The 16153-nt window shown below is 44.9% G+C and overlaps 1 protein-coding gene across 7 annotated transcripts in view; it reads left to right on the forward strand.

Annotated features, from left to right (window-relative positions):
• Positions 1-848: 848 nt before the first annotated feature.
• UPF3A (UPF3A regulator of nonsense mediated mRNA decay) overlaps positions 849-16153 on the forward strand; it is a 26601-nt gene continuing 11296 nt past the window's right edge. Inside the window, exons 1-7 of one of the 7 annotated variants that reach the window (XR_004626847.1) lie at positions 849-1069; positions 1817-1923; positions 3184-3290; positions 7263-7361; positions 7485-7595; positions 8756-8905; positions 10912-10970. Coding sequence is in view for 3 of the 7 variants with exons in the window: in XM_034665544.1 (XP_034521435.1) it covers positions 866-1069; positions 1817-1923; positions 3184-3290; positions 7263-7361; positions 7485-7595; positions 10766-10821; positions 10912-11070 (843 nt within the window). In the remaining 4 variants the exon portion in view is untranslated. Of the gene's footprint in view, positions 1070-1816; positions 1924-3183; positions 3291-7262; positions 7362-7484; positions 7596-8755; positions 8906-10765; positions 10822-10878; positions 11071-16153 lie in introns of those variants that run through there. The other 6 variants (XR_004626846.1, XM_034665544.1, XM_034665545.1 and 3 more) reach the window with 6 other exon arrangements.

Raw genomic sequence — 16153 nt, forward strand, 5'->3', positions numbered from 1 at the left:
TTGTACTCTCTGACAGCTTCCTAAAAAGGCACCCTTCCTGCCAACTTTAAAGAGACTGTCATGCTGTCATTTTCGGAGGAATATGGGTATTATGGTCACCTGCTGCTTTAAACCACTGCCACCCAGTACCAATTAGGTGTGCTCCCAAGTAAAAGCTGACCAGCATTTACCCCAGGACCACATTCATGTGTGGCAAAGCAAAGTCACCTGCTACATTCACTCTAGTATTTGGAGGTTATTTTGTCTAAAGTTGTGTGTGTACGTAAAACGAAACATTTTAACAGGGTTGGTGATGTCTAGAAAGCTAGATTTTGTGATGCAGTTATTTTTTTATATAAAATCTTAAGCTATTTTACAAGTATATTTCATTCACTATATCTTAAAATTTGTATTATAAGATTTTTTTAATTTTCAGAATTTAATCAAACGTCAATTCTAAAATTCTGTGATTTTTGTGAAACCATTTCTTAGAACCTTGTTAATGACAGGACGTGAAGAGTGGCACCTGGGTGGCCCAGTCAGTTGGCCGTCTGCCTTCGGCTGGGGTCTTGATCTTGGGGTCCTGGGATCGAGTCCCCTGTTAGTCCCTAATTTCCCGCTGACCGGCTACTGGGCGAAGCCTTTCCACCCCTCGCCGCTCCCAGACCCTCCCGAGACCCGGCTGCCCGCACCGGTCGCGGTTTTCCGGCACCGTGCACTCCCGGCTGGAGGTCCGGGTCCGCTGCACGCCCCAGGCCCCGGTGGGGCAGGAGAACGGGGTGCTGGAAGTGGAGCATCACGGGCGGCGGGGGGAGGGGCGACGGCCCAGTTCTCGCGACGTTTCGGCTGGGGCGGGCGACAGCGGCTGCTCCGCGGCGGGTGCGAGATGCGCTCAGAGAAGGAGGGGGTGGGGGGCTCCGGGGCGGCCGTTGCTGCGCGGGGCTCGAGCGGGAGGGAAAAGCCGTCGGCTGTGGAAGTACAGTTCCGCCGGGAGTCGCCGCGGCGAGAACCAGAGGTGCCACCGGACTCGTCCTTCGGCTGTGGGGGTGTTACAGGCAAACCTCGCGAGGAGAAGACTGTTCTGAGCAAGGTGGGGGAAGGGGAGGGGCAGACAAACCTCGCGAGAGGAGGAGGGTCTTGGGGCAGTGCTTGCAAACCTCGCGAGAAGAGGGATCGTCTTGAGCGAGGTGGGGCGGGGCCAAGGGTTGGCGTGGTGCTGGAGGCAGGGGAGGGGGGCTAAGGGTGTTGTGTTCCGGAGGCGGGTAGTCGGGGCGGGCAAACCTCGCGAGAAGAGGAATGGTCCTGAGCGAAGGCGTGGCGGGCTCAGGGTTTGGGGCGTAGCGGAGGGGGTGAGGCCACGGGCGGCGTGTTCTGGGCGCGCGGGGCCGGGGCGGATCACTTCAGCACGGCGGCCAGCGGCCCGACGCGGGCCGTTTCCTGCCCCGCGTGGCGCGCCCTTTCCTGGCGTGGGGATGAAGAGCGGCGCCTGGAGCCTGTGGTGTTTCCAGTCGGGGCTGACGCGCTGAGACGCTGCGTCCCGGGCAGCGGCGGTCCGCGGCCGTCCGCGGCCGGGGCCGTGCGAGGGGGCGGTCGGCGCCCACCGCCGGCGTGTGAGGGTCGAATTTTCCACCCGGGCGCGGGCAGTACGTGTCGTGCCCGCGGTCGCAGCGCTTTCCGACGGCCGTGCCGGGTCGGTGCCCGGATTTCTGCGCCGTTCCGACGGTGGGCGTTTCTGCCGGACTCCGGGACAGCGCTCCCTCTGAGCCCGAACACAGGCGGCGTTTACGCGTGGAAGCGCTGGGCGGGACGCCGAGCCCACCGTCCGCACTTTCCCCAGGTGGTGATCCGGCGGCTTCCTCCCAGCCTCACCAAGGAGCAGCTGGAGGAGCAGCTGCGCCCGCTGCCCGCGCACGACTACTTCGAGTTCTTCACCGCCGACTCGAGGTGAGAAGCCGGGAGCCCTGCCGCGCCACGGCGGGAGGCGGTTGTGGACCGCGGAAGCTGTGTGTCTCCCTGTCTTTCCCGCACGGACCTTGCTGGACCCGGTCGTTACGCTTCTCTAGAGGAGAGCTGACGGGTGCCTCCGCTAGTACCACCCCGCCATCCGAAAAGGAAACCAGACACCGGAGAAAGACCCCGTATGCGGCCCTCAGCCCCCGTGTGCTCCCGTCCCGCCCTGCCACCCCACCCCACACCTCCCAGCTGCTTTTCCGAGTCCCTCTGGCACCCCGGTCGAGGGGTGACTCCGAGGACGCTTTAGCACGTCCACATCTTCATGAGCAGGGAAGGCAGAGCTCGGGCCAGACCTTCCACAGGGCACAGTTGAGCTGCGTTTTGTGATTTTCACTGTATTACTGCACTCTTGATCATCATCGTTACCCTTTTTATCTTCAGTGTCATGAGTTTGCATGTGTGGAAGCCATAGAAACCCTCCTTCTGAATAAATACATTTAAGTAAAAACCGTCAGTCCATTCAAAGAAAAATATCACTCAGGGGTATAGATTTGTTAAAAAAAATAAATAATAGATGACTTTCAAATGACTAAAGTTTAAGAAAACTGGTACAGTTAAAGGACAGGCTCTGGACTCAGAGTAACTCAGCTTGGAATCCCAGTCCCACCTTTTAACTAACTGCACCTTTTGCACATACTGAATTTCTCTGGGCCTCAGTGTTCTCATCAGCGAAATGGGGTTGAAAGTTCCTGCCTATGAAGGAAGTTCGTAGTTGTGAGGCAGAGGAGAAAGGCTTAGTTCTTCTGTAGTTCCGATACCATGTGCTACAGTTAATACCCCCTAGAGTACATAGAGGTGTTCTCTAAGTCACTGAAGAATCTCTTGTGCCATATGATGTTTTCATCTATGAATGAATCATGGTTAGGTTGTATTGGGTCATGATGTGTGATAAGGAATGACCTTTGAATAACCTTGCCTTTGCTTTTCAACCTTGGAAGACCAGTATTTTAACCCTGTTCTGTGTCATAGAGAGACTGACCTTAAGTGTCTTTCCCAAGTAATTAAAAAGATCTTGGGTAATGTTTTGTTTATTTTTGGGTTTTTTTGCTAAAGAATACCCAGATTGTTGTAATTAGCTGAGAGGTGTTCTTTGGCATTTAGGTTTCAGTTTGTTGTATCTAGAAAAGAAAAAAAGCAAAATTAAGTCTTGAATTTTTTACTAACTATTTTCCCTGTAATCTCTTATTTCAGTCTTTATCCTCATCTTTACTCAAGAGCATACATTAATTTTAGAAATCCTGATGACATCCTTCTTTTTAGAGATCGCTTTGATGGCTATATCTTCATTGACAGTAAAGGTTGGATCACTGGCTTTTTAAACTCTTTAATCTCAAAGTACATTGAATTTTGCTGGAATGTTTGTGAATTATAATTAAGTTCTCAGATACCCATCTAAAATAAGTTCATAAATTTCAGTTGTGTTACTGTGGTTGTGTGCTTATGTTGAAAGTTAAAATTATACATAAATCCATCAATTCTTTGTATCAGTGACAATCTATTTATATATTATTTGAGTGAAGTTTTTCATATAAATGAGTTTCTGGATAAGTGAACTTCACCTATGTACCAAAACCATATCACTTTACTCTTGTGCAATAGAAATTTTCTAAAATATATTATTCATTTATATCTATGTTTTCTTAGAGTACTCTTGGGGCACCTGGGTGGCTCAGTTGGTTAAGCATCTGACTCTTAATTTTGGCTCAGGTCATGATCTCAGCATTGGCTCCTTCCACACTCAATGAGATGTCTCCTTAAGAGTCTCTCTCTCTCCCTCTGCCCCTCCCCCCTGACTAAAATAAGTAAATAAAATTTGTTTTAAGATTTTATTTATTTATTTGACAGAGAGAGAGAAAGAGCATGAGCGGGGAAGTGGCAGGCAGAGGGAGAGGGAGAAGCAGGCTCCCCACTGAGCAGAGAGCCTGACTCAGGGCTTGATCCCAGGACCCTGGGATCATGACCTGAGCCCAGGGCAGAGGCTTAACCGACTGAGCCATCCAGCACCCATAAAATAAGTAAATACATCTTGAAAAAAATTTATAAAATAAGAATGTTAAACAGAGTACTCTGGACAGTGTCATGGGGGAGGGGATTGTAATAATGAACATAAATTTCTCACTCTGTTGAACAGCATTGCCTGCTGAGACAGGGGTATTTACCTCTACTCTAAATGGTTCTGATTCTCTGTACTTTTCGGATCTTGCTTTTGTCCTCCTTCCAGTCAGACTGTCAGCTGTTGTGTCCGCTGCAATCAAGCGTGTACACCTGTAACAGCATATTTTCTGTATACCCCTCACCAACCAACCTCCTCCCACTCCACCCCACTCCACTGCTGATAAGTGTTTTCTTCTTCACTGAGAGCTAACAAAATATCCTTAAAGAGTTACTCGGCTGAGGCCAAGAGATTTTTTTTCCTGTGAGGAAAAACAGATGTAATCTTGAACTATTTGATGTTTGTGTTGAATGCACCTTTATTCAAGGGCCATTTCCCTTCACTTCTTAAAAGTTTATGATAAATATAACATAAATTTATCATCTTAGTGTTTTTTATAAGATTTTATTTATTTGAGAGAGAGTGCATGAGAGGAGGAGCAGAAGGGGAGGGAGAGAGACAAGCGGACTCTGCCTGAGCGCAGAGGCCAACACCTCAATCCCAGGACCCAGAGATCATGAGCTGAGCCCAAACCAAGAGTCATATGCTCCAGATGCTCAACTGACTGAGCCACCCAGGCGTCCCTCATCTTAGTCTTTTCTAAGCGTACAGTCCAGTAGTGTTAAGTACATTCACACTGTAGTGCGACCCATCTCCAGAACTCTCTTCATCTGGACTCTTTAAATAATTCCCCACTTCTCCCCAACCCCTAGCCCCTGGCATCCACCTTTCTATTTTGTTCCTATGAATTTACTAGTCTAGATACCTCATAAAAGTGGAATCATACAGTATTTCTCTTTTCATGACTGGCTTATTTGACATCGCGTGGTGTCCTCAATGTTCACCTGTGCTGTAGCGTGTCTCAGAATTTTCTTTTTAAGACTGACTAATACTCTACTGTGTGTATATACCACATTTTGTTTATCCATTTGTCTGTCAGTGGACACAGGGGTTGCTTCCAGCTCTTTGCTATTGTGAATAGTGCTGCTCTGAACATGGGTGTACAAGTATCTCTTTGAGATTCTGCTTTCAGTTTTTTTGTGTATAACCATAGTGGAATTGTTAGATCGTAAGTAATTATATTTTTAATGTCCTGAGGAGCTGCCATACTGTTTTCCATAGAGGCTACTTCAGTTTTTATCCCCACCACCTGGGCACGAGGCCTCCAATTTCTCAACATCCTCCCAACACTTGTTGTTTCCTGTCTCTTTGATAGCAGACATCAAAGCGTATGGGTGTGAGGTAGTATTTCACCGCGAGTTTGACTTAGGTTCCCTAATGCTTAGTGATGTCGAGCATCTCTGTGTGCGTGTTGGCCATTTGTATGTCCTCTTCGGAGGAATGCCGTGTTTAAATTGCGTTATTTGTTTCTTGTTGTAGATTTACATATATATATATTATGGATCTTAACCCCTCATCAGATGTAGGATTTTTTCCCTTTCCATAGGTAGCCTTTATATTTTCATTGTATTTTGTGACACTCAGATGTTTTTAATGTGATGTGGTCCAGTTTTTCTGTTTTTACTTTAGTTGCCTGTACTTTTGGTGTCACATCTAAGAAATTATTGCTAAATCCAATGTCAAGGTTTTCCTCCATGTTTTCTGCCAAGAGTTTTATAGTTTTAGGTCTCATGTTTAGTTAGGTGTTTGATCCATTTTGAGTCAACTTTTCTCGGTGGTATCTGGTAAGAGTCCAGCTTCATTCTTTTGCATGTGGATATCCAGTTTTTCCAGCAGTGTTTTTTTATTAAGATTCTATTTATTTGAGAGAGAGCGAGCGAGAGAGAGCATGAGCAATGCGAAGGGCAGAGGGAGAAGTAGACTCCCCAGTGAGCAGGGAGCCTGACACGGGGCTCGATCCCTGGACTCTGGGATCATGACCTGAGCCGAACACAGATCCTTAACCAGCTGAGCCACCCAGGCGCCCTCCAGCAGTATTTGTTAAAGAAGACTGTCCTTTCTCCACTGAATAGTCTTGGCATCCTCGTTGAAAACCATTTGATCATGTATGTGAAGGTTTATTTCTGGGCTCTGTGTTGTAGTCCATCGGTCTGTTTCTTTTTTTATGCCAGTACCATACTATTTTGATTACCATAGCTTTGTAAGAAGTTTTGAAATCAGGAGTGTGTCAACTCCTACTTAATAAGTATTTGTGTACCAGGCATGTGGGTGCAGCTGTGAATCAGACATTGTTCCTGCCTGTCCAAAGCCCTGCTCTCCTCCTGGTCTTTGACTTTATTCTGAATAGTTAAGGTTAGCACAGAAATATTGTCCAGATAAATAAGAGTTGCAATATCATGGTCACCTGACCATTCCTGACAAGGCTAAAGGATTCAGTACCAACGTGGAAGTATTCCATCTGTTGATTAAGCAAATAATGAATGTTTCTTGGTATGTTCCTCCCCCCCCACATACATAATGACCAAATCAGTTTCTCATGGCTTTTGTTCTGAACTTTTCTGTTTGAAGCAAACCCTGTCTGAGTATTGCACACACCATCTGAGGCCCCTCTTTGGTGCCTCTTCTAAGCATGGTAATCCCCTTGAATTCATATAACAGATTGATCAATGAATTGACAGTTAAAAATTTTTTAAAAATGTGACTAATAAGGAACCTATTTAAAGGTATTCCATGATAGACTCTTCAGTGGGGGAGGGAAGGGTTTATTGATATTTTAAGGTGTGCAGCTTGATATATTTTGAACGCATTCAGTTATGTAACCACTATTGCAATGTGAGAAATCATTTTCTTTAATAAATAAGTGCTTGTCCTTTGTTCAGATCTGGAGTTTGACATGCTAAGTTTGCAGTTGCTTGAAAATAATAGTTTAAACGGTAATGTAGTTATGGTCAGTCTTTAAGAAAGCTAGATCATGGGGCACCTCAGTGGCTCAATCGGTTAAGCACCCGACTCTTGATTTCAGCTCAGGTCACGATCTCAGGGTCATGGGCTTGAGCCCTGCGTTGGGCTCTCCTGGGTGTGGAGCCTGCTTAAGATTCTCTTTCCGTCTCCCTCTGCCCCTCCCCCCCCCAAAAAAGAAAGAAAGCTAAATCATTAGTTTCCAAAATGAATATAGTGGAATTTTAGAATGGTTTTTGCAATTTGTTTTCTGTGAAAGGCCTAGAATATCCTGCAGTGGTAGAGTTCGCCCCATTCCAGAAGATAGCCAAAAAGAAGCTAAAGAGAAAAGATGCCCAAACTGGAAGCATTGAAGACGGTGAGTCCTTTACAAAGGCTGGATTATGAAACTGCCAAATTAAATACACCCACCAAAGATAGTTCCTCTCCCATATGTGGGGAGGAGCATGTTTCTTTTCTTTTTTTCTTTTTTAATTTACAGATCCAGAATATAAGAAGTTTTTGGAAACTTACTGTGTGGAGGAAGAGAAACCTAATGCCAATCCCGAAACTCTTCTGGGAGACATAGAGGCAAAGACAAGAGAACTTATTGGTCTGTTTGCTCATTTCTTCTCTTTACTTGATTGAGATATGTATTTATTTCTTTTTCATGATTATTTAAAAATTCACACTTGTGACAGGCTTAGCAGGGAAATAGAGTGTTTTCCAGTTGTAAAAAAATATGGCAAATATTTCCGAGTGTCTGTTGAGGGAGAGCACCAGAGCTTTTGGTTCCTGTTATTTGTTCACAGTTATGATGCTTCCAAATGAACAGTGGAGAAGGGAGTTTTATATTTTGTAACAGCTGATTTGATGTGTAGCTCAAAGGATTTTTTAATCACTAAATATTTATAAAGATGTGCTTACCATGCATGTGCTCATTTTTGGTCAGCACACGTTGGGTGGGTACTGACTCAGCCTAGGTGTGTGGAGGCAACATGAACGGGACACATGAGGCCTCTGCTGTCATGTATCTGCCCTGCTTGTGGGAAAGACTGTAGTAAACACCTGCAACAATAATCAGGCTTTAAGCCAGGGCATGTCCCTATGATCAGTGCCACACTATGATGAAACAGTCCTGGGAGGGAAAGGCCCTCTGAGAGCAGCTGTGCTAAGACATGGAAGAAGAAGGGACTAGAGACAAGAACTGGGAGCTGAGTTGTGGGCCTGTAGGAATAGGATATATGCTTGTGTGATTGGTACATGGTGGGCTGGGGGCAGAGTGACTGGAGAGGCAGGTGGGTAAGAGGTTTGGAGTTTGTTCAAGAGACAGCTGGAGCCTGCTGACGGAGTGATGTGGCCTGATTAGTTTTCCCCATCACTCCATGCACATTGCTCCATACATGATGGATTGTGGATGCCCTGAGGAGACATCAGGCTTCCAGTGGGGAGGCTTTGCTCTAGTCCAGGGAGGGCTGCTTGTGCTAGCTGGCAGAGTCTGCATATGCTCTGGCAGATTGGGTGTGGGAAGAAAGGGAACAGAAAGAATCTAGGCCTCCAGGAGTTTGACTCGAACAGATCAGTGGTTGGAGGCAGCATCACTGACATGGGGCAGACTGGGGAGGAAACATTACTGGAAGCAAATCATGATCTCACTGTACAACATGTTAAATTTAAAAAGAGCTTAAAAAAAAAAAAAAAGGAAGCAAATTAGAAATTATTTATAGGACTCGCCCCCCCCCTTCTCTCTCTGCTATAAATGCTCTTATACAGGATAGCCACAGAAAAGGACCAGGGTCTTCCACTTGTGAGCAGTTTTGAGGCAGTCCTTGGTGGCCAGATACACACCATCCAGCTGGCTGCAGCAACCCTCCCACAGTGGAGGGACACCCTTTCCCACCCCAGCCACTTGCCTGGTGCACGGTAGGTGCATTGTAGTGTTTTATGGAATGAGTAAATGTGATTCACGATCTACTAGCCCAGGATGAGGCTATGGAGCTTTGTTTCTGTGATCCTGTTCCTGCCCATTGAAGTTGGGATCCGGCTATTCAAGGCAAATTGCCTTTTTCTTTTCTTAGATTTTGGCCTTTAGTGGATTCTATGATCTAGTCTGAGCAGTGAGGGTTAAATGGAAATATTAATTCCCTCTGAAGTTGCAGGTTAGTGCAGTGGCATAGCAGGGTCTGTAGAGCAGACAGACGACCTGGGCTCAGCTTCCGGCCCTGAGACTTAGCATCCCTGTTTCCTCCCAGGTGGTTGTGACAGTGCCTAGGATGCAGCAGCCGTCTGTAAGTGGTAACAGTTAGAAGTTGGTTAACTTAGTGTTATATTACATGCCGTGCACCTTCTGTTTAACAAATGATACACTTTTATGGTTTGTAAAGCACTTTATTATACAGGGTCTTCTTTACCCTTCACATTGATCCTTTGGGGTAGCAAGGCAGGTATTTTGTTAGAGAAGGGGGAAGGTGGGTGGGGTCTTGTCAGCTCTTCCACCCATCCAGGGAAGTCTTGGTCTTGCTCTTTGCCGACAAGTCCACAACTCCCATGGTGCAGAGCAAGAGTCCTCCCTAATTTGAGGCAACTGCCTGTTATAGAGGGCATCAGCTGTGCTCTTCCTGAGAGTTCATGATTAACCTAGGAGCCAACCAGGGAGGGAATGGGCTCGTCTTGGCCCCTGTACCTATGATGACATGTGGGCATTTGTGCAGCCCTAAATCTGGGGCAGAGCTTTCCTGGCAGAAGTCATTTGACACATTATGTCGAGGTGTTCAGGAGTCCTTAATTCCAAGGTAAGAATCCCTGCCCAGGGGCCCTCTTATAAAATTCCTGATTAAATCCTGAATCTCAGAATTCGGGAAACGTCATGGCCAGTCTTCAAGTGTGTCCAGAGATTCTTCCTTCCCCCATTTAATCTTAGGTCTTGAAAGCGCTGTGGAATAGACCCACACCATCTTCCACCTTCCCACCTGCATCGTCAGCCATTGCCATGGGGAACACATATTTCTCAGAACCAGTCCCCCTGAGAGGCTGCCTTGAGGCCCACTGTATTTGGGCACCAAATTCCAGGTCCGATCAGACACATCTGGGGCGTGAAAGCTGAGGATCGAGTTTGAGTTTACAGAGAGATTCATTCCTGGGTGGTTAGTGCTGCTTAGATGAAGTGCCCTGTGGGGTCACTCTCTAAACTTTTACATCTGGTTATTCTGGTTTGTGGAATGTATATGATAAGAAATTACAAGAATCTACATTGTTCAACATCATTGTCTAGAGAGCAGAAAAAGAAGAAATTTCCAGAATATATGTTGAATAAAAGGGAATCTAGAACCGTGTTACGTAATGTTTTAAAATATCTGCAAAAATGGGAAAATACTCGTAACGTTCGGGAAGTCTAATGTGTTGTACTCACTTTTCTTTTTTGCTTTTATAGCGTCTTTGTGAGTAATATGAAGACTCCCTTGAGAATCAGGAATTCGTTGCCTACTATTTGTAGAATTGTCAGTGCTTCCAAATTACTTGACTTTATAGTGATGAAATAGGAACTCCCCCAAATACAACGTATGCTAATCTAAATTTTGTTTATTTATTCCTAAGATTTTATTTTTAAGTAATCTCTACACCCAACACGGGGCACAAATTTACAGCCCCGAGATCAAGAGTTGCATGCTCTTCCGACTGAGCCAGACTAATTATTTAAAGATCAGATTGGAAACAAGTGTTTAAGATGAAGGAAAAAAATCTTATTTTAGAGTTAAATACTACATTACAATTTTTGTGTTTTAGCTAGAAGAACCACACCTCTTTTGGAATATATTAGAAATAGAAAATTAGAGAAGCAGGTAGGTCCACCCTTTTATCTGATGAGTATCCTTCCTGTCCCTGCCATGTCCACACAGATAATTTATACACATGCTTTTCCACGTCTCTAGAGGATTCGAGAAGAGAAGCGAGAAGAGCGAAGGAGGAGGGAGCTGGAGAAGAAGCGTTTACGGGAAGAAGAAAAGAGAAAGAAGAGAGAAGAGGAGAGGTGTAAGAGGAAAGAGGCGGACAGACAGAAGAGAGCTGCTGAGAGAGAAGTAAGGATTAAGGTAATTTTGAGGAGACAGCTCATTTCTTTTTTCCAAAGCTAGTTCTGCCACAATTTTGCCTTTTAGGTATTTAGCTCTTCCGACTTGTAAGGACGTTTTCAGTTAATCTACTCTTTTGTTATTATGGTTCCATTTCTCTGCAGTACAGTAATGGTTCTCAAACTGTGTTCCCTGAGCCCTGGGGGTTCCTTGGGCATACTGTGGGGGAGGGGGCCTGGCCTCCTGGGTGTGATAGCAGCACTTCACCCAGAGGAACCCCACACTTACTTGTCACAGATTGGGCTTCTGCTTACATTTTCCTTTAGAGAAAAGACTCCCTGACTAAAATGTATACATTTGGAAACCGCTGGCTCGGTGTATGCTGGCCTTTCTAGATAAAGGCTCACTCCTGGAACTGGGATTTTACATTTTTTTAACCGTAGCAGCAGTGGTTTCTACATCTCTTGCCCAATACCTCTTTTGACTGATGTATTCATTTAGAAGGATGGGTTAGTGCGCGGAAGCTGTTCTTCCCTGTGTAAGATAGGGTGCTCCAGTGTGAGTCAGCCCTTCCTTGTTAGTGTCTGCTTCGATGACCTTACCAAACCCAGACTTCAACCTAATATGTATCTTCCCTTATTCCACGAAGGCTTTCAAGTGCTTTTAGGGATTCATTGAAATTGTATCATAAAGAAAATAAAAGATCAGGACTTGGGGGAAGATGGAGTAGAAAGGAAGAGGATGGGGAAGAGGTCAGAGTCGCCATAATTGAGCAATAGTTTCTTTTTTAGATATATAATTTTTAATTTAAATTCAATTAATATATAATGTATTATTAGTGTCAGAGGTAGAGTTCACTGATTCATCAGTCTTACGTAATACTCAGTGCTCATTGCATCACGTGCCCTCTTTAATGCCCATCCCCTACTCCCTCCCCTCCAACAACCCTCAGTTTTTAAGAATCTCTTATGATTTGTCTCCCTCTCTGATTTCATCTTGTTTTATTTTTCTTCTCTTCCCCTAGGATCCTCTGTTTTGTTTCTTAAATTCCACATATCAGTGAGATCATATGATAATCGCCTTTCTCTCATTGACTTATTTTGCTTAGCGTAATATTCTTTAATTCCATCCACGTTGTTGCAGATGGCAAGATTCATTCTTTCTGATAGCTGTGTGATATTCCATCGTGTGTGTGTGTGTGTATGTACACCACATCTTTTTTTTTTTTTTAAGATTTTATTTTATTTATTTGACAGAGATAGCCAGCAAGAGAGGGAACACAAGCAGGGGGAGTGGGAGAGGAAGAAGCAGCCTCCTAGTGGAGGAGCCTGATGTGGCGCTCGATCCCAGAACTCCAGGATCACGCCCTGAGCCAAAGGCAGATGCTTAACGCCTACGCCACCCAGGCGCCCCTAACACATCTTCTTTATCATAAATTACTTTCTGATATGATTGATCAGAAACATAGTTTAATTATCCATGAGGAGAAAACATGCCATTTCTTCAAGGGAGGCGAAGCTTTTTCTAGACCTTTGCTTCTAAATCAGTTTCTCCTTGTCGGTGGTCACATGGGGCTCACTTGCTGGATGGAACAATTTCTTAACAAAATTCCTATGAAAACACACCACTGTGTGTCTCCCTCAGGCCTGGCTGGGTTTTCTGCAGTAGCAGATAGCCTCACACCTCACCAGTTCATGTAACCGGAGTCTGTTGCTGGTATTCCGTGGCCATCCAGTGACCTGTTGAAGGAGGCTCCACCTTGGCATTTGTTTCCGCATTCCCTAGGGTGGGGAAAGAAATGTGTGACACACAAGCTTGCACACTGGTTCTTAAACCACATGGAAGAGACACAGCCTTTCCACCCATATTGCACTGGTCAGAGTAGGCCACATAGTGGCACCTAGTCTCAGATGGGGGCATATTCAAGAAGTGCCAGAAAGAGAGCCAAAAATGTCTCTCTTCAAGTTTAAAAACAGTGTTGAAAACCGTATCTTGATAAAAGGTATGGGGCAGGGGCACCTGGGTGGCTCAGTCGTTGAGCGTCTGCCTTCGGCTCAGGGCGTGATCCTGGCGTTCTGGGATCGAGCCCCACATCAGGCTCCTCCGCTGGGAGCCTGCTTCTTCCTCTCCCACTCCCCCTGCTTGTGTTCCCTCTCTTGCTGGCTGTCTCTCTCTGTCAAATAAATAAATAAAAATCTAAAAAAAAAAAAAGGTATGGGGCAGGTCACGTCCCTTGAGCACATTTGCTGTGAAGACAAATCCTAGATATGCAAGATGAGTAGGGAACCAATTGTCCCACAGAAAGTGTCTCACAATCTGATAACATTGATGAGATTGAGGAACCCAACCAAGACTATCAAAGATGGTCTGTCCCTCATCAGCAAAAACAGGGCAAAACCAGGGTGTTCTTCAGGGAAATAACCAAGGGCATGTTTTCTGTTTGTCCACATGGTTTAGTGAACACACAACTCTCCAAGAAAATTGTAGCAGACTGACTTCCTATAACCTGTCATCTCCAACAGCATAAATTAAAAGCCCTCGAAAGGGAGCTAATAAGGAAACCTTAATATTGTAGGGAAACCTTAAACATTAATCATGTTAGAAATTCAGCTGTCATGTTCCGGCAGAGTAGGTATTTGCATTTAATGCAGATTTTACAGTAACAGATGGAAATATTGCCTAACATTCTCATTGACCTTTCTAGACACATAATAGATAGCTCACTGCCTAATCTTTACGTTCTCAAAAGCACTTTTATCAATAGCTTTGAGAGTTTTTCAAGAATAATGTTGAAAGTTGTAGCTTACAATTTCAATTATAATTTTAAGTAAGACTTGAAGTATTTGGAGTATAGCATTACACTTTTACATTTTAAATTGTGAAATTAGAGTCCAAAATAAGCCAAAAAAATAAAAACAAAATTAAGTCAGTAAAAATAAACATATGCTCTTTCATATAGAAAAGGAGTCAAAACACAAACAAAGCAAGAGAAAGGATATTCTTATCCAAGTCTGGTAAAACAAGACCTTGGTTGCAGAGTAGACCCCAATGACATGAGTAAGCAGCAATCTCTGTCCTTAGGAGTATCTGGTGTCCTGACCTAAGGGCACACACCCCAGCCCAAGGTTTGCCCTAAGTGAGCATCTGGGCTCATTTTAGGGATGTTTGATTTACAGATCATTTGGAGAATTAAAAAAAAATTTTAACCTGAAAATATCAGTGAAGAAATGCTAGAAGAGTGTGTGTTAATATCATAAAAATACAGATGCAGAGAGAACTCCTCATGGCTGTTTTTAACAATAAAGAGAACTATGATATAAGAGCAACCCAGCTGTTTTTATTTTCCTCTGAGGACTCTAAAACTAGGTAATGAGCTTAAGTTGAAGTAAGAAGTTAGATTACCAAAGTTACAAATAAAATTCCTGAATATACAAATTGTAGGCAATAGATTACATTATTAACAAAGTCGTGTGATCTTTATCACAAAGCTTATTAACAACGGATGTGGGCTGGATGGACACACAGAAGACCTGGCACCTGCTTCCACCTTCTCCTGTGCCTGGCTCCTTGCCCCTCCCACCTTCTCCCTTCCTCCTTCTCCCCTCCCTGTCTCCTCCCTCTCTCTCTCCTTCTCCCTTTGCCCCTCTGATTTCACCGTAGGCCTCTGCTTGCTTCCTTCCACTTACGTCTTCTCATAAGTGTTTCCTCATCATGTCTAACTTCCACAGAGAGACCCTCCCTGAACCCTTTGAGAAGCCATCACTCCTCACCCCACATCCTTCTCTGTCCTTTTTTTCTTTTTTAGTAGGTGTTTGTAGCATTTCGTGACACCTAAGACTATCTGGTGTACTTTTTCTATTTTGTCACTGTGTACACTATTCTCCCCTCCCCCCATGGCCACCACTGCCTCAGCCAGAATGTCCTGTGAATTCCTTCATTGTGGTCACTTGTCTCTTACGCACAACTATATTCCTAGCACCTGACACAGAGTCTTTTTCCCCAGTTCTGGTCACAAAGCTTCTAGAATCCTTGCAGTCTCTGGAGTGATAAGAGTGTCTTCTATATGCCAGTGAGATGACAGGTGGCTGAGGCTGTGGGTGGCTTCAGGTGTCTGAAGTGGAGACAGTTCCAGCTAGCTAGTGTCAAAACCGAATGGAACTGTAGGACACCCAGTCTGTGTTGGAGGGTTGGAGAAGTGGTGTTGAAAGGATGCCACACGTTTGGTTTCAGAAGTATTGCAAGTAAAAACGATTCATAGGTGCACCAATTATTTGTTGGATGGATGGGTGGAAACAAACTATTATACTTACCTGTGGTTTACTTTTATTACCAGCGTATATTACCATTTTAATTAAAAAATATGTCAATAGGGGTGCCTGAGTGGCTCAGTCAGTTGAGTGTCTGCCTTTGCCTCAGGTCATGATCCCAGGTCCTTGGAATCGAGCCCCAAGTACAGGCTTCTGCTCAGCAGGGAGCCTGCTTCTCCCTCTGCCTCTGCCTGCCATTTCTCCTCCTTGTGCGTGCACTCTCTCTCGGTCAAATAAATAAGACCTTAAAACATAAATGTCAATAGGGAGGCCTGGGTGGCTCAGTCGGTGAAGCGTCTGCCTTCAGCTCAGAGGGTCATGATCTCAGGGTCCTGGAATCAAGCCCCGTGTTAGGCTCTCTGCTCAGCAGGGAGCCTGCTTCTCCCTCTCCCTGTGCCCGCCGCTCCCCCTGCTTGTGCTCGCTCTCTCTTGCTCTCTCTCTCACTGTCAAAAAAATAAAGGCTTTAAAAAAAATCATAAATGTCAATTGATATCTGATAGGAAATGTTTAAATTCACAGACCCCACAGGCAGAATAAAAGCATGTAAGGTAACATAGTGCACACCTGTGATGAGAAGCAACTTTTTGTACTCGGTCTTACATTTTATTTCTTTCACTCTTTTTTTTTTTTAATGTTTTTTTATTATATTATGTTAGTCACCATACAGTACATCCCTGGTTTCTGATGTAAGGTTCGATGATTCATTAGTTGCGTATAACACCCAGGGCACCATGCAATACGTGCCCTCCTCTCTACCCATCACCAGTCTATCCCATTCCCCCACCCCCCTCCCCTC

This window comes from Ailuropoda melanoleuca, chromosome 7 (genome assembly GCF_002007445.2).
Source record: "Ailuropoda melanoleuca isolate Jingjing chromosome 7, ASM200744v2, whole genome shotgun sequence".
In the NCBI taxonomy this organism is placed as follows: domain Eukaryota; kingdom Metazoa; phylum Chordata; class Mammalia; order Carnivora; family Ursidae; genus Ailuropoda; species Ailuropoda melanoleuca.